General features: G+C 38.6%; 2 protein-coding genes across 11 annotated transcripts in view; one reads left to right on the forward strand and one right to left on the reverse strand.

The window, feature by feature from the left end:
• The window catches only part of kdelr3 (KDEL endoplasmic reticulum protein retention receptor 3), a 50,169-nt gene that overhangs the window by 9,653 nt on the left and 13,720 nt on the right, over window positions 1-26,796 (reverse strand). For 4 of the 9 annotated variants that reach the window (XM_051940942.1, XM_051940943.1, XM_051940939.1 and 1 more), the window contains one exon: window positions 6,017-6,139. The gene's annotated coding sequence lies outside the window, so the exon portion shown is untranslated. Of the gene's footprint in view, window positions 1-1,935; window positions 3,702-6,016; window positions 6,140-26,796 lie in introns of those variants that run through there. The other 5 variants (XR_007938624.1, XR_007938625.1, XR_002596354.2 and 2 more) reach the window with 5 other exon arrangements.
• Window positions 1,822-16,850, forward strand: LOC110961184 (ATP-sensitive inward rectifier potassium channel 12-like). Of its 2 annotated transcripts, XM_022208700.2 has the most exons (3): window positions 1,822-1,943; window positions 7,824-7,955; window positions 10,469-16,850. In XM_022208700.2, the coding sequence occupies exons 2-3, from the start codon at window positions 7,933-7,935 to the stop codon at window positions 12,081-12,083; spliced, it is 1,638 nt and encodes a 545-aa protein (XP_022064392.1). In that variant the 5' UTR covers window positions 1,822-1,943; window positions 7,824-7,932; the 3' UTR covers window positions 12,084-16,850. The 2 variants fall into 2 exon arrangements, with proteins under 2 accessions (XP_022064392.1, XP_051796892.1); XM_051940932.1 differs by lacking the exon at window positions 1,822-1,943 and having other exon boundaries at window positions 6,146-7,955.

Here is a 26,796-nt window from a genome sequence, read left to right on the forward strand (position 1 = left end):
AAGGACACCCTGAAGACGTTCTCTCAGAGCTTGCATTTGCAGATGACATCGCCCTCCTGGAAAACACTCTCAGTGAAGCAGAAGACCTTCTGCATCGGGTAGAGTGAGAAACAAGACTGACTGGACTCTTCCTGAAGGTGGATAGACGAAGTTCATGCAGCTTAACCCAACATCTGAGAAGACATTGCATGCAATAGATTGGTCAGACATCAAAAAAGTTGATGATTTCCTTCATCTTGGAGGCTGCACCAACACAGCACATGATGTAGAAACAAAAACTGGTAAAGCTTGCAGGGCATTAAGCTCTCTGTCAAAAATATGGGTATCTCCAGTTATAACAGCACCAAAATGAGAGCAGTAGAATCCATCTTACTCTATGGAGCTGACTCATGGTCACTATTGAAGACACTCTCAAAAAGAACTGATGGGACTTTTACCAGAATGCTACAGGTGGTACAAAAGATCTACTGGAAATTGCACCACACCAACAACTCACTGTATGACTCACATCCACGCTGGTCAACCATCATTAGGCTACGTAGACTAGCCCCGGATGGACATGTGGTGAGACACAACAAAGCAGCTGGTCCAGTACTGTGATGGAAACCTGAGACTGTCAGAAGGGTTGGTAGGCCTAACACAACATTAAGGAAGGTGCTAGAAGAAGACACTGGTCCGGAAGGCAAAGAACCTTTGACTGCAATGCTGGACGGAGGGAGCTGGATGAAGAACTTTATTTGTGTCACAAGTCCATCAGATGCAATTGACTGACTGATTTAGCAGATAAATGTTGGCAATATTCACCTTCTTTGTTTGCCTACAAGCAGGAAACACAAAGATCAGCTGAGGCTGATAGTGCATTGATTTTACAGCAATTTGCTCATAAATCAAAGCATCATTTCACTCAGAGACACATATGTTAACCATGTCATAGTGCTACTGAAACAGCTAGAGTCACAGTAATCATGAGCCAAGAAATCATATATGCATAAAATTAAGGGCTCATCAATGGAGTAGATGTTGAGTTGTCATCCAGGTCGTGCTAATTTTAAGTGTTTCAGTAGAAGACAACTCAATTTCTTTTGGGTTCTTGAATACATTCACCTCCCACCCATGAGGCTCCTTAAGCCGTGAGCTTTTGCATGGAAAATAGCCTCTAAATGTGTAACTTAAATACACATTTACACAGACAGCTACATTAACTGTAACATACCTGGATAGCTTCCAGGTGCGCCAATAATTATGGAGGGCGCTGTAAACACAAACAGGCCAAATTACTGTAGTAAGAGCCCTGTTAATAATCATCAAGATGATGCAGTTTAAACTCTGCTTCCGAGCGCTCATCTTCTTCTCATCACCCACCTGTTACCATTTCTGTTGTTCCTTGAAAAGAATTACTTCAGAAATCATGACTCAAACCAGTTCCTGCTCACTTACATGAACACATCATGCATTACTTAACACCTACACATGCTTAGAGAGCACAAAGTGGCAGCGCCTCTTTGGTCTTATTTCCTCTCCTTTTCTCTCCATGCTTTTCTTTGGTGTTATCTCTCCTCTCCTCTCCATCCCTCCCTCCCTCCTAAACCCATGCTCTGCGAAGGGGGGATTGACACAGCATTTCCAGCGCGGGGTGGACGAGTGCGCTCAGGAGAGTGCGCACAGACAGGATTACAGTCGGGAAGGAGGTAGCGGAGGACAATAAAGGATTAAAAGAGAGAAACAAGAAGGATAAAACAATGTGGAAGCGATGAAGGAGAACCTGGGAGAAGAAACTAAATGAAAGGAAGAATGAAAGAAGGGATCACACATCACATGAATCTAAGGTTGCGGGACCTTTGCCCTGGACAGTGAAAGTGGAATTTCTGAAGAGTGAAGTGGTGGCACTGGAGGAATTCAAATTACAACCAGAAAGACACAGAAAGTAACAACTAATTTGCAGGGTGAGTATGATTTTTATTCAATCCACAGAAAGTACTTCAGTTATCCTGAGATGTGCACAGTAATAGTCTGTTCTATCTGGCAGCTTTGCTCTCCAGGTGACACACACTGAGAGCATTTTTAGCTTTGCTTGCAGACAGTTTGCTCTTTCGCAGAGACAAATAAGCACTGCGTCAGACAGACTCGTGCATCATGGAAACTGCTGTGTCGTGTATGATCAAGCGAACAGTCATATCACTTCGTCACACATTGTAAAACTCTAAAGCACCAGCACAGCTTAAAGGCATCACCTGGAAACACAGAAAGACGAATCAGGTGTTAAATTCAGTCATACTCAGCACCTGTTGATCCTATTGAAATGAATGTGTTTTGAATAACTTGTATGCTACTCCCATGTTTTTGCACATTTTCAATTAAATCAGAGGGAAATCTCTGCTTCTGCAGCCTTGAGAAAGTGAAAGGAAAGGCCTTATTGTGTCTGAAAGAGTAAAGAGAAGGCACAGGAGACAGGGAACGCTATGAGTAAATTATTAGCTTATGGCTTCAAAAAGTTCTGTGATTCCAGTCTTTATAATCATACAAATAAAACTTCATTCACAGAAAACATATCAGATCCGAAACATCACAAAATGTACATAATCACTGAGAAACCTTAATGTGAAGTGTTTTTATTGTGTTTATGAGGCACAAATTATTGTTTGCCTTGATTAAATCAATCTGATCTCGCCTCGATTGGCGTTTTATGGCCGTCTTAAAAACATTTTACCTCCAACAAAATGACTGATCGTGCAGAACCATGAAGTAGGTCAAATATTGGACCATCAGCTACAGACAGTCAGTAGGCTGTCAGTGAGCTGCTGCTAATGAGCTGTCATTGTCTCTCTTTGTTTGTCCAGTAAGCACAGATTGAGGGTCATATCCAGATCAGCCAGATCTACAGATGGGAAAAAGAAGAAAGTAAATGAAAAGTTCCCTCGTGTCGTCCTGCGGGTCAAAATTGACTCGTTTTAAAGTTTGAAAATGTGGAAATAAATAATAATTTTCACAGTGAAACTTCCGATGTCCACATTTTCAACATTTCTGGGAAATCTTTAAACATTTTGTGGTGGAAAAAAAAAAAGAAATGTTAAAAATGTTTCTTAAGAACATTCACAAAAAAAATCAACCAAAATCCAGCGAATTTCGCTGGATTTTGGTTGATTTTTTTGTGAATGTTCTTAAAGAAAATAGAAGTTTTACTGATATATATGTAATCACTTTAGATATTTTCAGGATTTTTTTTTGGAAGATTTTTACTCATTTTTTGAAAATATTTACAAGAATATTCTTGCCAATTTTGGGGGATTTTTAAAAACAAAACTTTTAAGGGAAATTTTTAAGGAATTATTGGAATTTTCTTCCTGAAGGTTTTGCACTTTTTTCCAAAATTTGGGGAATTTTTTTGCTGAATTTTTGGATATTTCTCAGACAAAGAAACAATATTTTTTAGTGCCTGTAAATGAGGACAACAGGAGGGTTAAGTGGGATACAAATAAATGTAAATGTTAAGTCTCTAGTCACTTACAGCGATATAAATGCATGTATAACCAAGTGATCCTTTGAAAAGATTAAAATAGGACAATATGGAAAGAAACTCTGAAGCAAAGCCAAGCTGGAGGTTGTCTAGGATGTGCTGATAGCGTAGGAATAATTCTGTGCAAACAGTCGTGACAAACAGAGGTGAAACCAGGACATGTGTTGATCAGATCTCAGCTTTCATCCTATAAGATGAAAACAGGAGGAGGAGAAGTGAACCTCAGAGGGGCAAGTGATTCTAAGATCCTTTCAGTAGCTAGAATTAGAAGAACATGAACGCGATAACTATCAATGACGCAATCAGTCTAATTTATCTTGTATTACTTCACCACAATGTAAACACACACCAAATAAAATGAAAGACAATAATTCTGTGATTTTCATGTGAGTAGTTTTTTTTCCAAATCCCCGTCCTTTATTCAGCAAATGAGCTGAATAAAACTAGCCTTGAGAATTAATTAGCTTTTAAATTGAAATATTGAGGTTAGCATCCTACCGTGTTACTTATGATGTAAAATTACTTGACCAGCCACTCAAAACCCTCCAAAAATAACCTAAAATACAACTTTACCTGTCTGGGCTAAGATTTTGATGACAACGGAGACAAACCTGACTAATTTTGACCCTACAAACACAGAAATAAAACCCCAATAAATCCAAGAACTGCCTATGAGCGAGCTCTCTTTCACTTACTTTTAAAATTATTTTTCATCCTTGGCAGTAAACACGTGTCCCTTTTGCAGAGAGTTGTGCTCATTTCTACTTTTCAATGACCAGGATATGACTAAGACCACTCCACTCTAAATAATTACTCCACTAGATGTAAAATCTGCCAGGCCGTACGTGGGCATAAAGCTCAGGGATTCACGTCGAACGTATTACTTCTTTTTGCGGCAGATGGTGTATCTCATCGAGGAGTCTAAGGAAAGCTTTAGCGGACGCTTCTGCATCTCAATTCGACTCTTATCAGCCGAGCCACATGTCTATGGCTTTCTTTCTTTTGGAATTAACAGCCGCAAAATCTCCAGAAGGTTACGAAACTCTCTGCCTTTGTGGGAGATTAAAAAAAGAAAATGCTGTTAGTCTGTTACAGACTTATGATATGAGAACAGCTAGTGATGCAGACAAACAGTTCAAGTCCTTTAATACTGTTAAATATGTATGTACAATATTACAGAGAAAGGATCCTTTTTAAACCAAGTTCAAATAAAAAATATTATTCATTTAAAAATCCACTACTTTGGCTCTTACTCAGCTACCATTTTCTATGTATAGTCTCTGGTTCTGAGCAATAATTCTCTAACTACTGAACTGGTCAGGCATCACATGTAACAGGCGGTTTACACTGGAGGATAAATGGTGAAAAGTTCTCTTTTAATGAAACATATAATAATAATAATAAAATCATATTTGTAAGCACCTTTCTTGACAAGAAAAACAAACAACAGAATAGATAAAAACCATACATAAAGACAAAAAATCAAACATAAAGAAGAGGCAATTAGAGAGAATAAACAGTCTATGTAAAAGATAAATTACCAAAAGCATTTCTACCAAGTTTGTGCTGCAGTTTTGATGTATAATCAGAACAAAGTATTGGTTATTGGTCTCGCTGATTACAAATAATCACTATTAATACCAATATGTTTTAAAAAAAACATCCTGGAATATCAATACATAAGATATCTACAATTCACAAACATAAACAGTAGGGTTGCAACTATAAATTCTAATAATTTGAATAACTCAGATAATACCTTTTCAATCAACTGTTTAAGCATTTAGTCTATACAGGGACAAAAAACTACAATACCAAATCAAAATATATACAAACTTCAATATTTAAAAAGGAATAAAGTCTTCACATGTGGACGTTGAATCCAGTGGCTAGCTTTCACTCCTAATTCACAGAAATACAATGTTTTATGAATTTAATTTCTGCTTCTTCTCTGCATTCGAAACCCCTTTGAGTAAAGTCATTTAAAAATTCTTAACTCTGTCCACACAAACTAGTATTCCTGTTTTATGTTTTCTAAATATTTCTGTAATTAGTCAAATCTTGCTCTCGATGGAGTGTCAGTTCAAAGCAAAACATGAAAGTTGTTGAAGTCGCTCTATGAACCTGGTGTTTTCTGACGTTCCTCTCCTTCTCATTTGCATTCTCCCTCAGTCACAGATCAGAAAAGCCTCCGCTAAGCGTCACCTCTAACAGCCCGTTTAAACATCTTCAAAATGGAGTGTGGATGCTGCGTTGCTGCCCTTCCACCCTTTGTCCCATCCCATCTCTCCCTCCCTGTCTGACTCATGTCATAAGAGCACTTAATAGCGTACACTATCCCCCCCACTCCGCTGAGCCTCTGGTGGCTCTCTCCGCTTCCCTCTGTCCCCCAAATGCCACCAGAGACGTGTTCCTATGGCAACCGGCTTCAGTTCGAGTCCCCAGTTTCACCCCGTCGTCGTTAACTGTTTTTTTTGTTGTGTGTGCTGCAACGCTTTTCACCTGCACTCTGCCTCCGCTGCTCTCCCGTTCATTACAGGTTATCAGCCTTTTGCACCGAGAGGTAAACTTCACGGATGATGCTCTGCTGGCTGGTGGGTGTTGTTGGTCGGAAGCCAAGGACACCTGAAGACAGACGCACACCAGACACAAAAATATAATATACGCTTACAGCACATGCACATACAGACACAGTGTGGATCATTGAAAAGGAGTGTTGCTTTTTTTAAACCATGCACACTACCGTTCAAAAGTTTGGGCTCACTTAGAAATGTCCTTATTTTTAACAGAAAAGCAGTTTTTGAAGATAACATTAAATTAATCAGAAATACAGCGTAGACATTGCTAATGTGGTAAATGACTATTCTAGCTGGAAAGGGCAGATTTTTAATGGAATATCTGAATAGGGGTACAGAGGAACATTTCCAGCAGCCATCACTCCTGTGTTCTAATGCTACATTGTGTTAGCTAATGGTGTTGAAAGGCTCATTATGCAATTATGTTAGCACATGAATAAAAGTGTGAGTTTTGTCTGGGTGACCCCAAAGTTTTGACTGGTAGTGTACATGCTCTTATTTTGAAGGGATGAAATTATTTGGAAACTGAATGGATTCACTAATTTGAAATGATGGAATGTAAATATTATACATATAGATAGGACCAAAGCAAAAAGCAACAACCTCATGCAGGCCTCCACTTTTGTTTGTCATCTGCTTTGTGTTACCAGCATGACAATATAATGAGCTTTAACATAAATATAAACAAGGGGCATGACTTTCTTTGTAAGTCATTTAATGCTTTTACTTGGTCACAGAGAGCCAGTTGTTGTCAGAAAGAAATCAAATGATAGCTGAAAAGGTTTTTAGCAATATGAAGCAGCTAGATGTTTCATTTATTGGATATGAGTACAAATATGAAATGAAACCTGATCTGTGACTGTGTGAGAATGCAAATCTGGGAACTATGTAGGTGCTTTTGATATAGCTGAGATGTTACAGCAAATACGCTAACATTAGTTATATAAATCAGCATTAGTAATTTACATATCAGGTCATGTAAATGTAGAAACGACAGACATGTAAGAAACAAAAATAGTCCTCTGACAACAAAGGCAGTGGTGACAGGCTGGACTATTAGTGGATTTATACATCTTGAGTAACTTTAAAGATCAAAATTAAAAAAATAAAAATAAATAAAAATTGTGAGGTGTGAAAAAAAAAACAGAAACAGAGCTGTCAACCACAGCATTTAAATAAATCATGTTATGATTAAAATAAATTACAATACACTACTGTCTAATGTCTTGGTTCAAGCTTGACAGACTGTAAATACGTCTGCAACACGGGGCTAAAGTAGCTCATCAAAGTACACACTCTAGATATAATTTTGTCACGGAGATGAAACTGCAAAGTTCTACGACTGTGGAGCTACACAACAAGATGTAACATCCCCTCTGTGAAAAGACAACACCTTCATGGCTAAAAGCATTCTCAAGAGTCACGGCTTCTCATGATGTTTACCAGAATCAGGTCAGGATTGTGTCTCAAACCACATTTTCTCTCACTAAAACATTATGCAAGAGCCAAACGAGGCACAAAGTGTAATATTTAGCCGCACGGAAACGTTAACGTGATGACAAAAACCAAGACAGGTCATGTTTTGTATGTTTTTGTAGTACGTATCTGCACCCAACCAGCAACTCCTGGAACCTTTCCCTCGTTTTAGATGCTCACAATCAGATTTTAGAGTTCTTTTTTTTTTTTTTACAACCATCCCTGCCTGCTTTTGTTTCTCTTTGTTTCTCCTGCAGCGTTCTTCTCAGTGGTCTAAGCACCATCCTCACTGTGGAGATCTGATGTTTGCTATCAGGGCAGAGTCTGGCGTCCCACTGTGGCCCTTTACCAGTGACCACTGGTGCCATGGGAACAAGTAGATCCAACAGGTGAGGGGTTCATAGCAATACGGAATGTGCGATTAATGTGACATATAAAATTAGCTCTTTGACCAATTAAGTGGTCATGGTGGGTCTGAACTTACTTGTGACTTGTAGCCTAAGTTAATTAAATTTCCACAGATTATTTAAAATTCCTGAAAATACACGATTGTCACTGTGCAACAGCAGCACTGTTTATTCTTCAGAATTCTCGTTGAAACTTATTGTTTAAAACACAAATATGTGCTTATTAATAAAAATATGTAAGAAAACGAAGACTTTTATTTTGAAACAAAAGCACTATATTATTACTAATAAATGCAGCAACGCCTTCAAGTCTAGTCAATTTCTTTTTTAAAATATATAAATCTAAACTACACCACTATCTAATGTATTTACATCCATATATATTCTATTTTATTTTGATTTGTCACCTGGGGGTTAAATTTTGTGCTTTTATTAACATAAAAAAAGAGATTTTCACCATAAATTAGTGCATAAAATTCTTTAGAATGGAGGAAATGAAGTGTTTGATGCTCAGAGACCTCCTGCTTAATGCGTCCCGTCCTCTAACATTAAAATGAAACTGGCTGGACTTTGTGTCTTTATTTTGTTAATAATTTGTACATTTTAAAACAGCATCAGCCTCTGTGATTATAGAACAATTTTATTCTTGGGTACTTTCATGAGAAAACCAAATCAGTGTCTTCCACCTGACACCTCAGAATAATCAGATTATTTTATATATCACATCATGCAAATATTTTTTTATCTTCATACTGTAAATATTTTCCTGCGTACAGCTCCTGTGTCATAATATTCCTATATTAGAGAATATATTTGACACAGAAAGAATCTAAACTAGAAGATGTGCCTTGTATTTTACTGTAAGTTAAAATGAGACTCTTTGCTTGCTATAACTTGTTTTGACTAACTACCAATCCCACATGGTGATACGACCCTAAAAGTTTACCCTAAATGCAGTATTTAATTTTTCTTTTTTTCCAGTGAATCATCAGAATCTTGCACGTTTCTGTGGTTTTCTGTAATCAAACTGGTGCAGTTCTGCTATTGAAACTATGATAAATCAAATGATACTGATGCTCAAAGTTATTTATAAAAAAAAAATCTGTCCTGAACAAAAAATAGATTTGAACCCTACATGTAGAATTGATTACAGTATAACAGAGCTCAAATGTGTTTTTCAGCCTTGAGCGTTTAAAGCGTCTACCCCATATCCCCACATCATTTTAACCAAACTATACATATGTTTACTGGCACTCTAAAAATATTAATAATTTGAAGATAAAACCTCGCATGGTGTCATTAAATACAGTTACTCGACATGAAAAATGAGCTGATTCTGAAGTGGTCAGGTGGAGACTTTGTTCAGACGGTGGCTGCTTTTACATGGAACAACCTGTTTTTCTTATGTCCTCTGCTCTGATGAAAATGGGCTTCTTAGTTTGGCTCGGAGGGGTGAGTCAGGACCAGCTCAGAGATATTTACAGCAGATCATTAGAAAGGCCAAGGCCATCCTACACTGTCCTGACCAGCTGCACACAGAGAGCTCTTGCCCTCAGGCAGCTCTAATAGATCGCCTGCTATGAAGGAAAGTGCGTCTTGATGTGTAAATGTGCTGAAAATATTCTGTTCTATAGCGGTCAGAAACGCCATAATGAAATCACTTAATTTCTAAAGTAGTCTCTGGTTTAACTGAGTGTTTGTTCCAGGTCATATGAGCTGTATGGATTTATTTCTGTCCACCATTTTGTGTAGCTATTCCAACTGTCTTACATCATCCTCTGTTTGGAAATGGATTGATTTGCAATTGGGTTAAAGCACACTCTCAAGCGTCAATGGTTTAATAAACGAGACTCCGGATCCATATGATGAAGCAACATGTATGTACATCCGTGTCAAAATGGGTTGTCTGACTGACACTGACTCAGATATAATCCGATAATCTGTGATGACAGCAATCCTTCTCTCATGGCTAAACTGAACTCACCTTCCTAGCTGGTAATCCTCTATGTAAAGGAGAGACACGGGTTAGCTTGGTTGTTACACTCATTTGACTAGGATTTTGGGCAATTTAAGTAAATTGTGCTAAACACTTAAAATGTACGTTTATTCTCTGGAGTCACATCTCTTTAGAGTGTGTCGCAGCCTGATTCAAACTCGGTATTCCTGTATACTTTGAATCCCTAATGAGTCATGCATTATCGTCCTTTATCTCTGTCGATGAGCGGGTGCATGGTCTTTCTCTACGCTGGAAAGAACAGAAGGATCAATAAGATTCATAGCTCTGTAAGCTGTCTTCTGTTGTTTGTTACTCTTTTCCATTCTGTACACACAACAGTGGGAATCATTTTATCTGTTCTCACACCAATCTGTGACACATCTAATCTATTTCCATAAATATTCAGTCTTCAGTAAGGTCAGGGTGACGTGTGGCTTTAAAGGGAACTCTTTTCTCTTTTTTTGTTTAACCAAAATTTTAATCCTAATCCCTCTGGCAGGTACAGCATTGTGTCAGACATCTTACCAGAGGAGGAACGTCAGAAGATCTCTAGCTTAGGACTCCGTAACGGCCACAGTTCACCCAACATCAGAGCACGCTCATCCTGTGACTCTGAAGACAGTAGGAGGAGGTCGGGAGCCTCCGCTGTCCTGCCCGGCACAAGGGGACAAGGAGGGATGAACAACTACAACGGGAAGATTCTGACAAGGGGCTCCACCCAAGTGCGGAGCCGGTTTGTGAAGAAAAATGGACAATGTAATGTTGTGTTCACCAACTTGGAGGAAAGGAGGCAGCGTTACCTAGCTGACATCTTCACCACCTGCGTGGACATCCGCTGGAGATACCTGCTGCTTATATTCTGCTGCAGCTTCATGGTCTCCTGGTTGCTTTTTGGTATCGTCTTCTACAGTGTCTCCCTGGCACATGGAGACTTTGCAGAGCACCCTACGCTCAAGGGTGACGGCTTGGCAGTGGGAGGGCTGCATGGACCCACGTCTGGACAGCTGGGGCCAACACAAAGGATGCCCTGCATCCTTCACGTCCAGGGGTTCGTTGGAGCGCTCCTGTTCTCTATGGAGACCCAGACCACTATTGGTTACGGCTGGCGTTGTGTTACGGAGGAGTGCCCCGTTGCCGTGATAACAGTGGTGATACAGTCCATTATAGGATGCATCATTGACTCTTTCATGATTGGCACCATCATGGCCAAGATGGCTCGGCCAAAGAAGAGAAACCAAACCCTCATGTTCTCCAAAAACGCAGTAATTGCTCTGCGCGACGGCAAGCTGTGCCTCATGTGGAGGGTGGGCAACCTGCGGAAGAGCCACATAGTGGAGGCTCATGTCCGTGCACAGCTCATACGTTCATATACCACCGCTGAGGGTGAGTTCATCCCCTTAGAGCAGATGGACCTCAATGTGGGCTACGATGAGGGCACGGACAGGCTGTTTCTCGTATCTCCACTGGTTATAGTCCACGAAATAGACAAAGACAGCCCCCTGTATACTTTAAGCCGAGCTGATCTGGAGGCAGATGACTTTGAAATCGTTGTGATCTTGGAGGGGATGGTGGAGGCCACGGCCATGACCACCCAGTTCCGTAGCTCCTATCTTGCCAGAGAGGTCTTCTGGGGTCACAGGTTTGAGCCTGTGATCTATGAAGACCGGGACCGCTACAAGGTGGACTACGCTCGCTTCCACATGACCTATGAGGTACCATCAACGCCACATCTCAGCGCCAAAGAACTCGACGAAGCCGCGAGCCGGCCTTCTTCTGCTGCTTCTCCGGCATCTGCGTGTAGATCCGCAAAAGACTTGATCCCCAGGTCGCTGAGCGCCTTCTGCTATGAAAATGAGGTGGCGCTGAGCTGTGGGGAGGAAGAGGATGACATATTTGACTCCTCTCAGATTGTAGGGAAGGAGAGAGCAGAGGAAAGAAGGACTTCAGTTTCTGTTGACTTCCAAAACATGTTTCATGACACGGCAACCATGACCTCAGGCAGCCATAATGTCATGTGTGTTCTGGACATGGACAACAACCAGATGGAGTTTGACATCCTACAGACTGCCATTCCTCTGGATCCAGTGACCTATAAGAGCGAGCAAGAGATCTGAAGAGTGGAGGAGGGGTTGGGTCTACCTCGTCGTTCCTCTTTCACCCAGAAAGTTGGACCTGAAAAGGGATTTCTTGGTGATGTCTTCAGCTTTGGTCTGCATGTACAAAAGCTGAAGCCCCGTTTTTTTTTGCCTTTCCAGTGTTGTTTTCTATTCATACTTGTTAGTTTTTCTTCTTGCTGCGATTAATCATTGGAAAAAGTCTCCAAAATAGCTTTCCAGGAAGAGCAGAACAACAAACCACAGTGATTCTGCAGACAGTGACAGGCTTTGGGCTCTCGTTTGTTATGATTTCACAACCAAAGGAAAGAAGAACGGCAAAACTCCAGAAACTTGTCATGTTTTAGACTGTATGTATATTTTTAGTAGTTCTAAATGATCTAAATGATCTATATCTGAGAAATATCTATTTTTTCTGTGAATGTGAACAAGATATTTTCTGAAAGGAATGGCAATTCTGATGTCATACTATTCTTTTTCTAAAAGAAGATTGAACTCAAGACTTTTATGGTTAGTTCCAAACAAGAAAATGTTGGACTATTTGTGCTTGATAATTTCGATGTTCTTCATGGACCTCAGTGGTCATCGTTCCAGCAATAGTTCCCTGCTATTTCCAAATCTGTGACACTGTCCGTTCAGTTAAATCTTTTTCTGAAAAATACAAAAAAAGAAACCCTTCTTTTTTAAAGTATTTAATATACTTTAGTGAAAACCTGTTGTTGATTTTGCTGTGCAGTAACAACTAAACCATTCCAAGTGCAATCACGAAGTGTAACAGAAAAGCTGAATGTGATTACGATTCGTTAAGACGATAATTTTTAACAAACGTGTAGATTAATTGCAAATTAGAGAGCCGTCACTGCATTTTCAATCTTATGTTAAACCAGATTTTGTGAATTTAAAGCGAATATGTTGAAAATAATTCAGTTTTATTAGTTTTTTTTAGGTCCTAAAAAGAATCTAACTTTATTCACTGTAGTTAAAGTAGACTTTATGCTTACTTGATGGGTCACTTTAAAACTTTTCTTTCTTGGTTTGTTTCTCGTGGAGGTTACGGCCCGTGATAACAGAAACATTACTGAGAAGAGGCTTTAATTTTGTTTTTGTTTTGTTTTTTGCTGTTGCTGTTCGCCAAAGGTCTGGAGTTGGAAAGAAAAAAACACAGAGCGCCTCTGATTTATTATTTGGAAAGTGGAACAAACATGCTGCCTAAGTGTACTGTGATAGTAGGAAGGTGTGAAGCACAACAGGAAACAAAGGGATGGAGGTTGTTAGAGCAGTCGGTGGAAACGTGCAATAAGTCATTGGACCTGGACGGAGGAGCGGGTCATGTGTAACTGTATGCCCTGAATGGATTTGCCCTCTTTTTGCAGGGGCAAAAAAGAAGCTGAAAGAAGCAAATGGTATCAAACATAACAGACATTCATAGGAAATGCTAACTGAATCTGAAATATTTTACTGACTGTACAATTAAATTTGGCAAATCTTACTTGTCAGGTGCTTTAGTCACACTGAAAACAACAAATGTGAGACGCTGTTATGGTAAATGAATGCATTTCCCTGTAACTGTCAGATAGGACTAGTACACCTGCTGCAACTCAACTTAAAAGACTTTTATTTTTTCTGATTTTGATTTCATTATGTTTTGCTGATTATATGGCTCGAGCAGGTGTGTTCTTTTGTCTGTATTATTGTGGCTGTGTGAGACAGAGACCGACTATAAATCATGTGCATTTGAGCAATTCAACAGTATTTGATTTCAGAATTTTAATTGTGTAATTTCATTGCAAATATCCAGGAACACATTAAACATATGCAAACAGTTTTCTTGTCAAACCTACACTGCCAGCCAAAATAAATATTATATTAGAGTTCACTCTCAATCAATACATTTGTTAATATATTATAAATATCTGTTAATGACCTTGGTGTTGATCTTTGTAATTTATCTGACTAATCACAGTTTCTTAATACCTGGGTCAATATATAATTGAGGGACTTTTGAAGTCCATAGGATATATCTGGTATATCAACCCGGTCTCACGGGGATTCGTGAAACTGTCACGTAAGTTTTAGTTTCGGTTTCGTGCGCACCAACACGATTTCGTCATGTTTTTCGTGCCGCTCACCACGAAATGTTTTTCGCTGTGGTAATCACATCTGAAAGTGGTTTATACCGGCAGATTCATGACGATCTAAGCTGTCCATCGGCGTATACTGCTTGTGTGATCGCGTTTGCGGCCGCCGGCCGCCGGACATTCTTGAAATTCCTATGCAAATTGGTAAGTGTACCACCGGCTTATGGTTAGGTTATGGTTAGGGTTATGGTTAGGGTTATGTTTAGGGACGATGTCATGCAAAATATAGCGTTGGATTCGCCACGGTTTTACATTAAAAATATAATATACACATTCTTTTGAAATACGTTCTGAGTGGCACGAAAAGTCCGCCGTTTAAAATACATTGGTGCGAATTTCGTGGTGAGCGGCACGAAAAACATGACGAAATCGTGTTGGTGCGCACGAAACCGAAACTAAAACTTACGTGACAGTTTCACGAATCCTCGTGAGATCGGGCTCGGTATATATATATATATATATATATATATTTTTTTTTTTTTTTTTAAAGAATGTTTTTAATGTTCATTATGATCATGTCTTTACAAATTCCATCATTATTTATTATGGAAACAATCACTTATTAATAAAAAATGACTGGATATCACTAAAATGTCAATTAAATAACCATCCAAATTTAATACCAACCATCTTCTAATTAGCTAAACAATAATAAAATTAATTTATTAAAAAATAGTTTTGATTGTGTTCTTTTTATTAAGTTGAGATCATCATGACAGATATTTCTTTTTTGGCAATATATCAAATTTTATATAGAAAATAACAAATTCTGTGTCCGAGAAGTTCCCCGTTACAAAAACACCTCTCAAGGAAGTGTGTTGATTCCAGATCACATGACCTGCTCCACATGATGTCATTTCCTCCCGAAGAAAAGACTGGAAGACTCCAAGACTTTCTGAGTTATTTAATATAAAGTAGTGTGTGAGTCAAGTGTAGATTTATGGCATGTCACAAGTTTACAGTGTCTTTATAAATAACTTTCAATTTCAATTCTATTCAACTGTATATATAATATTTTAGAAGAATCTTTCTGTAAAAATGCCATGTGGTGTTTGGTTGTAGGTGGTCATGTTGATTTGAGGCCTGAAAACAGCAGAAATGTCAACTATGCTACAAAAAGTCCCACAATTATTTACTGACCCACCTAACTTCAGTTCATTTTACCTTCCCACAGTATCTTAAGTGTCCCAAACACTGAGCTGTTTATATGTAAATCCCTAAAGAATTTCTCTGTAACATTCATCTGTTTGAAGGTCCCATATAGTGAAAATCCATTTGTATTATATTTAGTTATTACAAACTTGCATGTGCACAGTAAATGCAGTTAAGATGTGAAAACATTTTCTTCTGCCATTTCTCACTGCATTCATTATTAACCAATAGTTGTCCAGCTCTGTGCTGTCAATCACAGCATGTTCTTAATGAAGGGGCGGGAACAGCAGCGACTCATTGGTTTTCAGAACAAAATATCCTGTTTAAACAGCCCTAAAACCAGAAATTACACAGTCATGGTGGAATGGACCACCTTTGGCGGTATTTAGAGATGAAAAACACACTTTGGGGACATGTGAGAGGAGGCGCAATATGGACCTTTAATGCTCATTTGCCTGATTGTGAGCATGCAGTAATGGCAGGATCAATTTTAACTGGGCTGACAACATGCTAACTCTGATCAGATTCTGATTCAAATATCAGACAGACTGGTTTTATGCCAGAAAGCTGCCACCAACAAAGAATGAAAGCACCGACAAAAGCAAAAATACAGAAATCCATCCATTCATTCACTATACCTGCCTAAAGCTGAAGGGATCTGGAGCTGATTCCAGCTGACATTGGACAGGTTAACACACATACAAAGACTATCAAAGCTCCTCACATTCCCACCTACAGCTCTTCAGCTCTCCCATCTATGTGTTTGGACTGTGGGAAGAAACAACACAGAAATCCAATACAGAAATGTGAAATAAGTGAAGCTGCTAACTTAAGTATGTTAGAGTTATTTTAATCCCTTCCTCAAAGTAAAATTCTGACTAAAAATAAGATTTCAGGGCCTTATTGAGCATTCTGTCTCTACGGTGTGGTTCAGAGGTTTCATCACGGAGCCATATGATTAGTTTCACCTGCTTGGTGCTCTGACCTTTTGGTGGTGCTTTATTAGAATAAAAGATGTGGTGTTACTATTAAAGACAAACAGACATGCAGTATTATTTGTACATTTGTTTAATATGTTTTCTGCTCCCGGTGACTATTTAAATCAATATAATTTCTACATATTACCTCTCTTTATTGTTATTAAATAATTTTAGATTATTCCTAATGACTTTTATTTTTAACTTACTGAAGATTAAATCAAAATGTGAAAATACACGTTTTGACTAGCAGTGTATAAACGTCTGTATGTGGATTGTATATTTCACCATAAACACAGAAAGGAGCTAATTTAACAACAGATGGAGTATTTTGATTCTTCTTGCTTTGTATAAATCTGAAATACTGATTTTCTCACCCCTGCTTGGCTATAACACACACTGAGCTAACTATTTTCCTAACTGAAATAAGACGAAGAGACAAAAGCACTTTATTCTTCCTTGTACACCTTTGAATGTTGCAAATAAATATTTATATATTTTTTGGTTGTTTCTCCTTTTCAAAATGTAAAAAACATAAAACAAATGATGTGTGCAATGCTGTTCTGAGACACAAACAGGAGCTTTATTAAAGCTCATCTGTACAGTTTGTCGTTCCTATCCAGAGCCACTAGATGCCTCTGGAGACATTTCAATGAAACAGTGTCAGAACACACTGAACCATGTGTTCCCTCTAGTGGTGAACGGCTGGTTTCAACAGAGGAATTAACCCTGGTGTTGTCCCGAAATGTGGAAAAATATATATATATTCACAGTGAGACTTCTGATGTCCACAATATCATCATTTTTGGTGGAAAAAATAAATGTCAAAAATGTTATTTAAGAACATTCACAAAAAAACAAACGATTTTTTGTGAATGTTCTTAAAGAAAATATTAGAAGTTTTACTGATATATATATATATATATATATATATACACACACGTGGACAAAATTGTTGGTACCCCTCAGTTAAAGAAGGAAAAACCCACAATTCTCACTGAAATCACTTGAAACTCACAAAAGTAACAATAAATAAAAATTTATTGAAAATTAAATAATCAAAATCAGCCATCACTTTTGAATTGTTGATTAACATAATTATTTAAAAAAAACTAACTAATGAAATAGGGCTGGACAAAAATGATGGTACCCATAACTTAATATTTTGTTGCACAACCTTTTGAGGCAATCACTGCAATTAAACGATTTCTGTATTTGTCAATGAGCGTTCTGCAGCTGTCAACAGGTATTTTGGCCCACTCCTCATGAGCAAACAGCTCCAGTTGTCTCAGGTTTGATGGGTGTCTTCTCCAAATGGCATGTTTCAGCTCCTTCCACATATGTTCAATGGGATTCAGATCTGGGCTCATAGAAGGCCACTTTAGAATAGTCCAACGCTTTTCTCTCAGCCATTCTTGGGTGTTTTTGGCTGTGTGTTTTGGATCGTTGTCCTGTTGGAAGACCCATGACCTGCGACTGAGACCAAGCTTTCTGACACGAGGCAGCACATTTCTCTCCAGAATGCCTTGATAGTCTTCAGATTTCATCGTACCTTGCACACTTTCAAGACACCCTGTGCCAGATGCAGCAAAGCAGCCCCAAAACATTACTGAGCCTCCTCCATGTTTCACCGTAGGGACAGTGTTCTTTTCTTCGTATGCTTGGTTTTTGAGTCTATGAAGATAGAGTTGATGTGCCTTACCAAAAAGCTCCAGTTTGGTCTCATCTGTCCAAAGGACATTCTCCCAGAAGCTTTGTGGCTTGTCAACATGCATTTTTGCAAATTCCAGTCTGGCTTTTTTATGAGTTTTTTTCAGCAGTGGTGTCCTCCTTGGTCGTCTCCCATGAAGTCCACTTTGGCTCAAACAACGACGAATGGTGCGATCTGACACTGATGTACCTTGGCCTTGGAGTTCACCTTTAATTTCTTTGGAGGTTGCTCTGGGCTCTTTGGATACAATTCCAACGATCCGTCTCTTCAATTTGTCATCAATTTTCCTCTTGCGGCCACGTCCAGGGAGGTTGGCTACTGTCCCGTGGGTCTTGAACTTCTGAATAATATGAGCCACTGTTGTCACAGGAACTTCAAGCTGTTTAGAGATGGTCTTATAGCCTTTACCTTTAAGATGTTTGTCTATCATTTTTTTCGGATGTCCTGGGACAATTCTCTCCTTCGCTTTCTGTTGTCCATGTTCAGTGTGGTACACACCTTTTCACCAAACAGCAGGGTGACTACTTGTCTCCCTTTAAATAGGCAGACTGACTGATTATGAGTTTGGAAACACCTGTGATGTCAATTAAATGACACACCTGAGTTAATCATGTCACTCTGGTCAAATAGTTTTTAATCTTTTATAGAGGTACCATCATTTTTGTCCAGGCCTGTTTCATTAGTTTGTTTTTTTAAATAATTATGTTAATCAACAATTCAAAAGTAATGGCTGTTTTTGATTATTTAATTTTCAATAAATTTTTTATTTATTGTTACTTTTGTGAGTTTCAAGTGATTTCAGTGAGAATTGTGGGTTTTTCCTTCTTTAACTGAGGGGTACCAACAATTTTGTCCACGTGTGTATGTAATCATTTTAGATATTTTTAGGATTTTTGGAAGATTTTTATTCATTTTTTGAAAATATTTACAAGAATTTTCTTGCCAAATCTGGGAGATTTTTTTTTTTTTAAATAAAACTTTCAAGGACTTATTGGAACTTTCTTTCTGAAGGTTTTGCAAATTTTCAGAAATTTGTGGATTTTTTTGCTGAATTTTTGGATTTTTTTCAAACAAGGAAACAATATTTTTTGGTGCCCGTAAATGAGGACAACAGGAGGGTTAATGTTCGGACTCAATTTCAAAACAAACTGAGGCTGAACCTTAATTCCTGACATTTTGGATGCAAAAAAATATATATAAATATCCCACATGAAAGAAACTGCAAAATGATTTTTAGCCTCCACTAGTTCAGTGTCTTGATAGGCATGTTTTTAAAATATTTGGTGGCAAAGCTAACTTTTGATTTATTTTTTTTAAATGATTAATCTTACCAAATAAGATCAGTCGAGAACAATTTCTCATTTACAGTGACGACCCGGCAAGAGGCTCCAGCAGGAAGAATGATAACGAGTAAACAAACTGGGTGTGTCATTCCAGAAGAGATGCCACAGAAGCTCAAGACATCATCATAAGCAACATTTCAACATATCGTCACCCTCCTAAAACAATACCTTAAGCCAACTTTTGACAAAAAAGATTTATTTTTTGCCTAATTCATCTCCTTTGGTAAAACATCGTCAGTTGAACAGATCATGTGATTCCACCCCTGCAGTATAACGGCCTAGGTCAAGGTTCAGTGTGGTGTGGTCCAGTTTTTTTGTGTTTCCTGAAAACCTGAAAAATTACTTAGGCCATTATTTTATCAGGGTGTTGATATTTAAGTTTTTATTGTAAAGGGAAAATGCTTCTTTTAACACAAAAATGTATGTTTTGAACCTTAACGCACATGTTGGTGGAAGCTGTGCTCTGAGTTTGAAGAGAGGACGAGATATCCTGGGATTAACAGGAGCACTCCTATGATTTTTACTGGTGCACGAAATAAGTTTGACGAGAAAAATAAACTTTACCACAAGCAGGGGAAATACAAAACAGAACCGGAGACCATCTTGTGATCTGGGGGTCGCACCAGCTGCCATGCCTGTCAGCATGTTGGCATTCCAACCCATGACGACTGCTCAGCACTTCCTCTTCTAGCCACACAATAAAGGTTTAGTGTCTGCATCTTGCATGATTGTGACTTTATTATGTTGACAAAAATCTGTCCAGAGGCATTTGCATGGGTACAAATTGAAGGAAAAAAACAACACAAAGTGTCTTAGTAAGGCGTTGCCATGTGCTGTAAGGACAGCTTCAGAGCTCCTTGGCATCGATTCTCTAAATCTCTGGAGCCCTACCATCCTTCTTTCACAAGATACTCATTGATCTTTGTAATGAGGATTTATGGACTCTATCCTACTTATAATATCTCTATGTACCGTCAACAGACTGTTCTTGCTGCAGCTCTGATCACATTCTGTACTGATATTCTAAGTCACTTGAGGAAAAGTTGCTTTTCTATTTCACTTTATGTATCACACTAACTCACAAGTAGCACAGCAATCAAATGTCAACTACAGCTTCTGACCCTATTTACTGATGCCTCTCTCTTAGATCTAAATGTAGATGCCAGCAGTCACTCAGATCTTTTCTTCTTGCCGCCTTGATGTGAAGTCAGAATCAACTGGGCTTGCTCAGTATTTTTGTAAATAGCATAAAGGACGATTGGATGTTAATCACTGAACAGTACTATGGAAGTTTTTTCCTTTAATTTGTCATCAGTCTCTAGAAACACCTGCCAGTGTACTCAAAATTGTTTTTATAGTAGTTTCAGTATCTACAGGAAGACATTTACCACGATGACACACATGCATGGACACCAAAGGTGAAAATAATACCAACTATAGCAGCTGCTAATAAATGCCAGAAGACACATCATGAGCGAAATAAACAGCCAACATCATGACTCATCATTTCCACTTTGAAGCTGTAGTGTACTGATGAGAGTCTCAAAAACACATAATCAGACTCCCAGGGTTTCATATGTCACAAACCTAAAGAACTATTTCTGTAAACTTGCAAGATTAGCCTTTCTGGATCATTCTTCTACCTCTTCCTCAGTTTCTAATTTGAACGCTGATGGCTGATTTGCTTGCTTTTGTGTAGCCTAGCGTTGTTTTATTAGTAGAGGGGGATAAATAGGAAGGCAGGGACTTCATAGATCTACACATTCTTGAGGAAGCAACAGAGTAAAGACACGACCAAGATTTTCTGAGGTACCAAGTAGCTATTTTCATGGTAATTTTCAGACATACAGAGATGAGTTTTCAGGGGTTTAATCAACAACCAGTGATGGACTTTAATAAGTCTAAGGTCTGCAAAATGAATTTCATTATTCTTGCAGTGGATTGTCAGTGTCCTCTGCTGGTCAAGCATGAGAAATCTGATTTTTTTTTTAAGCGTTATGGCTGAGGGAAATTAAAGGTGCATTAATGACAGATGTACGCCACTTAGGGGAGGTCCTCTTCTCATCCATGCTGGTTCACTGTCATTTCCTGCTATGACATCTAACTGAACTAAGCTATCGTTAATTCCACCGGTGCTTTCCCTATACTGTGACCAGTTAAAATGTCTGCTGTGGAAAGAGTCAACAGCTTTAAAACATGCAAACAAACAGCCAAAAAGCTGTTTGCAGGTTTGAGTCACAATATGTTCCTGTGATAGTCACCTCCTCATCTGCTGATGATGAGGACAGAGTTTCTAAACTGATTAAGTTATGGCAGCTTTTTACAGCTTAAATCAGATGTGTCCAGATGTCAGTACAATCTGGGTCTTCCTGGACTGCTCAAATTCAAAGTTTGAAACAATTCAAATCTGTAGAAAATCTGGTATCATACAAATAAATCGCAGTATGTTGCTGTGACTTGACCCCAAAACTTAGAAGTTAATTTTAAAGCTGGTATAAGCAAGACTCTGGAGAAGGTAAGAAAACACCAGAATTTCAGAAAACAGTCCTCCACCTGAAGCCCATCGTCCTCTGCATCCTTTCCTAAAGTCCAGAAATATGCATGGGCTTCATGCTCTATTGCAACTTAAGGTTCGACTGTAAACAAGAACACAAACAGGAAGTTGAATTGCCAACAGCTACAGCCATGAATCTTTGGAGGCAGTCAGCAGAAGGTTCTATTAGCAACATTCAACTTAGCCACTTTCTACCAGCTTGCATGGTAAATCCACCTACACAACCCAACTAATCACCGAAATACTTTCAAACACTACCGGGAAATTAAGTCAGCAGTTTACCTATCCGTAGATCTGCACTACGAAACAGGATCTGGGGTTATTGAGGTGTTTCAGGTTGAACCATGCACACATAACCTTCCCTGGAGCAGGTTATTGTCCACATAACAGATTTCCTGGATTAAAACACCAGTTTTCTTGGAAAAATTGCGTCATCATTCCTTGAAGATTCCATGGAGCTTGGTCCACAGATAGCGAAAAGTAAAGACGAGTTTACAAAGAGTTTTTCTGTGTCTTTGTAAAGTGATATAATCCTTAAACAGAAACCGAATAAAACACTAACGCCTTATGTCCTACTTCTTGACTTTATAAGATGTCTTTTTTGATCTTTACATGCTCCCAAGACCACTAAGGGTGTCAGCTGAAAGAACTTTATTATACAACATAAGAATGAGACTGAATGTGAGATTACTGAATTCATCCTCCACGTCATCATGGAAATTATTTGATTACTGATAATTTATTCTGTAAGTTATTTGTCTATTCTTTGAGTAGCATGAAGGGGCAAGATGTGTAAATTCGTTCTACAATCTTGTGACGACAATGAAACAGAATCTTGAATGTCGAATAACAAACCATCATCTAAGCAAATTATACGTAAAGAGGGAGTGACATTAATGAGCCAGTTCATCAGCTTTTGGCTTTTGGCTCTGGATAGAACACTAAACAAATTCACTCCAGTTCTATGAGAGCGCTTTGACATTATTAACAGTTGTTTTACTGCATTTATTGCCAGACTATCTCTTAGAGCAGGGGCGTCAAACATATTTTAGTTCAGGGGCCACATTCAGCCCAATTTGATCTCCAGTGGGCTGGACCAGTAAAAAAAAAAATTAGCATTAAAAACCCCAAAATAACCACAATTCCAATTTTTTCCTTTGTTTTAGTGCAAAAAATAAAAATAAAATCATATTTAAGGAATTATCTTTTTACAAAATAAGTTGAACAAGCTGAAATTTCTGCAGAAAAATAAATTAAATTTCAACAACATTATTCCTCCTCAGTTTATCATTTACACAGTATGATATACAGATCACAGAGTTTCTACAAAGACATAAAACATTTAGTCCCAGGTGTCTGGAAGTGAACAATCTGGGATTTTACTTTGTGATCAAAATGACAAAAGTCAGACAAAAAAAGCACAAAAACCAACAAAAACAAGACAAAACGTTATTAAAATGAGACACAAAATGACAAAAAATGAGACAAACAACCCAACATAAAACAAAAAAGAGACAAAAAGTTCCAAAGGGACAAAAAATGGACACAAATGAGCCAAAATATTACATAAATGATACAAATAATGACAAAAGCAAGAAACAAAACGATAAAAAAACAGACAAATAACAGAAGCGAGACAAAAAGGAAACACAAAACAACAGAAATGAGAAACAAAACAACAAAAACAGACAAAATATAACAAAATGAGTCACAAAACGACAAAAGAACAATCTAGTATTTTACGTCATGACCAAAACAACTTGTCATAGTCTGGAAATTATTTTAAATTTGCAGTTTATGTCTTCTCTGTAATCTTTACACTTTACAAAGTCGTCCTGCGGGCCGGTTTTGGCCCACGAGCCCCATGTTTGACACCTCTGTCTCCGGCTCTCCTTTTGATTCGTCTGTCTTTCTTTTTTGGGATTATTTTACACTGTAAGCAGTTATTGGAACTGCTGGAATAGCAACTTTTACTGCAGGATTTTCCAGTATTTTCCTCACTGAATGTTCCTAGATGCTATCAAAAGCACTTTTTTGATGTGCATTGGTCCAAGCCTGTATTTCAGTAAACATCTTATTTTGCAAGGCATTGCCTGGCCAAACTCCCCAACTGGATCTTTCCTTAATTACATATCCTCCATCTCTGTGTGCCTGTCTGAAGCCGTTCCCATGCCCATGAATCCTGACGGCAGAAACAGCCCACTCGTTGGACCTCTGAACCTCAGGAGAACTGGAGGGGCATTTCTGTCGGTGGAAGAAAAGATGAAAAGAGGGAAACGAGGATGAAGGGGCAAGCTGCTCGGTAACCTCAGGCCTCGAGGCTATCGGCTTTTCATTAGCGAGTCAGTGAGTGAGTGAATGAGTGTGATCGGTGGCGTGGTAAAAGAGGAGAAGTCGTGCCAGGCTACGTCGGTTATTAGGGTGATTTGGGGGCTCCCACTGACTCCTATTGTGCATTGTGTCCAAAGTGAGCATCTGAGGACCAACAGTGAGCCTTTGTGTGGGACATTTAACTGCCTGTTAGCATGCTAATTATGGGATGTGTGTGTGTTTTCTGGTCATTTCCATATATCCAGCTCTCTCCTGGGATCTCAGCTCCTCTCTCTTTTCCATCTTCCCTCGAGGCACTAAGATACTGTGTCACTGCTCTTTACTAGTGTTTACATTTTATTCACTTTTGTCTTTATTCCTGAATCTGTGTGCTCCTACTGCCCTGTTGTGTCTTTTTAAAAAGATGGCTGTTTCTGATTCTGCAAGGCCTCTTTCACAGTCTGTGTTAGGCATTATCCTCACATTTAGCCATGGAAAACCTAATTTTACCAGTGACAACTCCCTCTGCAAACCCACCAGCCATCTTGAGCTTGTTTTGCTTTTCAGCTGTATCTCTGCTGCTGCATTGGGCTGCATGGTTACAGAATCAAAGAGCACTTTTCCAGGAGGTGTAAGAATGAGGCTTGCGATCTCTGTTTGTCAAACTCTTCTTAGTTCAGGAGGAACATTCCACCCAATTTGATCTAAAGTGGGACGGACCAGTGGAATCATGATATAATAACCTATAAATAACAATTACAAATTTCCTTTTGTTTTAGTGCAAAAAAGTACATTCTGAAAATGTTCCCATTTAAGGAATTATCTTTCTACAAAACATTATAAACAACCTGAAACTTCTTAAGAAAATAAGTTCAATTTCAACAACATTATGCCTCAGTTTATCATTTACACATCACAGCTTCCAGAACACGTTTCTACAATCTATTTAAAATGCTTTCAAAGTTGCTTAAATCGACTCAAAATGGCCAAAAATGCCTTTAATCATGTCAAAGATCAGTTATATTTGCCTAAAATGCTTAAAACTTGTCCAAAACTAGTCAAAAATTGTCTAAAATGACTTGAAAATTTTCGAAAGGTTGCTAAAAAACTGTCTAAAATGCTTTGACACTTGTCCAAAATTACTCAAAAATATTCCTAACAGAGTTAAATTTGAGCGAAATGACCTGAAACCTGCCTAAAATGAACTTAAATCTGTTTAAAATGCATTTAAAGTTGTTTAAATTGACTTAAAAGGGCCAAATTTGGCCTAAAATGCTTAAAACTTGTCCAAAAATTGTTCAAAAACTGTCTAAAATGCTCTGAAATTTGTCCAAAATGACTAAAAAATATATCTAAGAGAGTTAAAGTTTCCTAAAATGACCTGAAACTTTGTAATTTTTTGAGTTTTTAAGCTTGATCTGTTATCCACAGAACATCCAATCTTTCAGGGGGTTTTTCTCTGTTGAGCACCTATAGGTGGACTCTGTTTGTGGATCTGTGTTTGCATGTAAACACCTGAGCGTGCAGCACACATATCTGATTCCCATTTCTTCATCAAGTTTGCGCATCTTCTATATGTTTCAGCTGAGTGTGTGTTTGTGTGCATGTGGACATCCATGTGAACCTCTATGTGTGTGTCGGTCTCTGCGAGCAGCTGTAGGCCCTGCGTTTGAACTCTCGCTCACATGGGCTGGGTGAGGGAGGGCCGCAGGGTGAGAAGGCGATAGGAGAGGGGACTGATGCCCGACAAACTCGCCATCTCCATCTCCCCTTTCATCTCCCTCTCCCAGCGTCAAACAACGGACCCTTTCATTCAGGCAGCTTTGCAGCCAGCCACCCCCAGACCCTCGAGGCCCCCCTCCCGTTCACGCTGCTTAATTCAATGTTCCGAGAAGAACTCATGATTGGAAAATGACTTTTTTTATCCTCCCTCTTTTCCATATCTCCTCTTGAGAAGCGTCACCCCTCTTCCTCCTCTCCCCAACTCTGGTTTTCCCTCTTGCATCAAAACAAGTTATGGTGCAATAAGCCTAAAAAGGGTAAAATCCAGATCAATCCGCTCTCAGAACTGGACTACACAGTGATGGTGGAAGGTGCTTCCAATGAGCCCTCAGCGACTGATACCAATAAGATACCAAAACTTTCTGAAATCATGTTGTAGTGCTTTGAATGAAATAATTAGGCAGTCTCAGAAAATGGAAGATGTAAAGATGCGCGATCCTCAGACCAATTTTTCCTTAAAACAGTGACAAAATGACGGCAAAAACAACTTGAAAGTGATCTGCTTCCTCTCCAGCTGTGATGCCAACCAGAAGTACCCAAGCAAATCATCTTATTAAGCAATTTCTAGCCGTCTTGTATGTATGACTAATCAGAAAAACTGCCTTAAAGTAATGATTAGCCTGTTTTTTTCTTATTCAAGACTATCCATATTGGTACAGGAAGATCCAACAGTGAATGAAGCATTATCAAACCTTGAGCTGACAACAGTGATCAAAGCTGGGAAGTTTTCACTGAAAAGACGGCAA

The sequence above is a fragment of the Acanthochromis polyacanthus genome, chromosome 21 (genome assembly GCF_021347895.1).
Source record: "Acanthochromis polyacanthus isolate Apoly-LR-REF ecotype Palm Island chromosome 21, KAUST_Apoly_ChrSc, whole genome shotgun sequence".
Taxonomy (NCBI): domain Eukaryota; kingdom Metazoa; phylum Chordata; class Actinopteri; family Pomacentridae; genus Acanthochromis; species Acanthochromis polyacanthus.

Excerpts from the sequence above, each read along its gene's own strand:
- LOC110961184 (XM_022208700.2), top strand. The coding sequence starts at position 7,933 with ATGGGAACAAGTAGATCCAACAG. Across the intron at positions 7,956-10,468 it reads GGAACAAGTAGATCCAACAG|GTACAGCATTGTGTCAGACA; the intron begins GTGAGGGGTTCA and ends TCCCTCTGGCAG.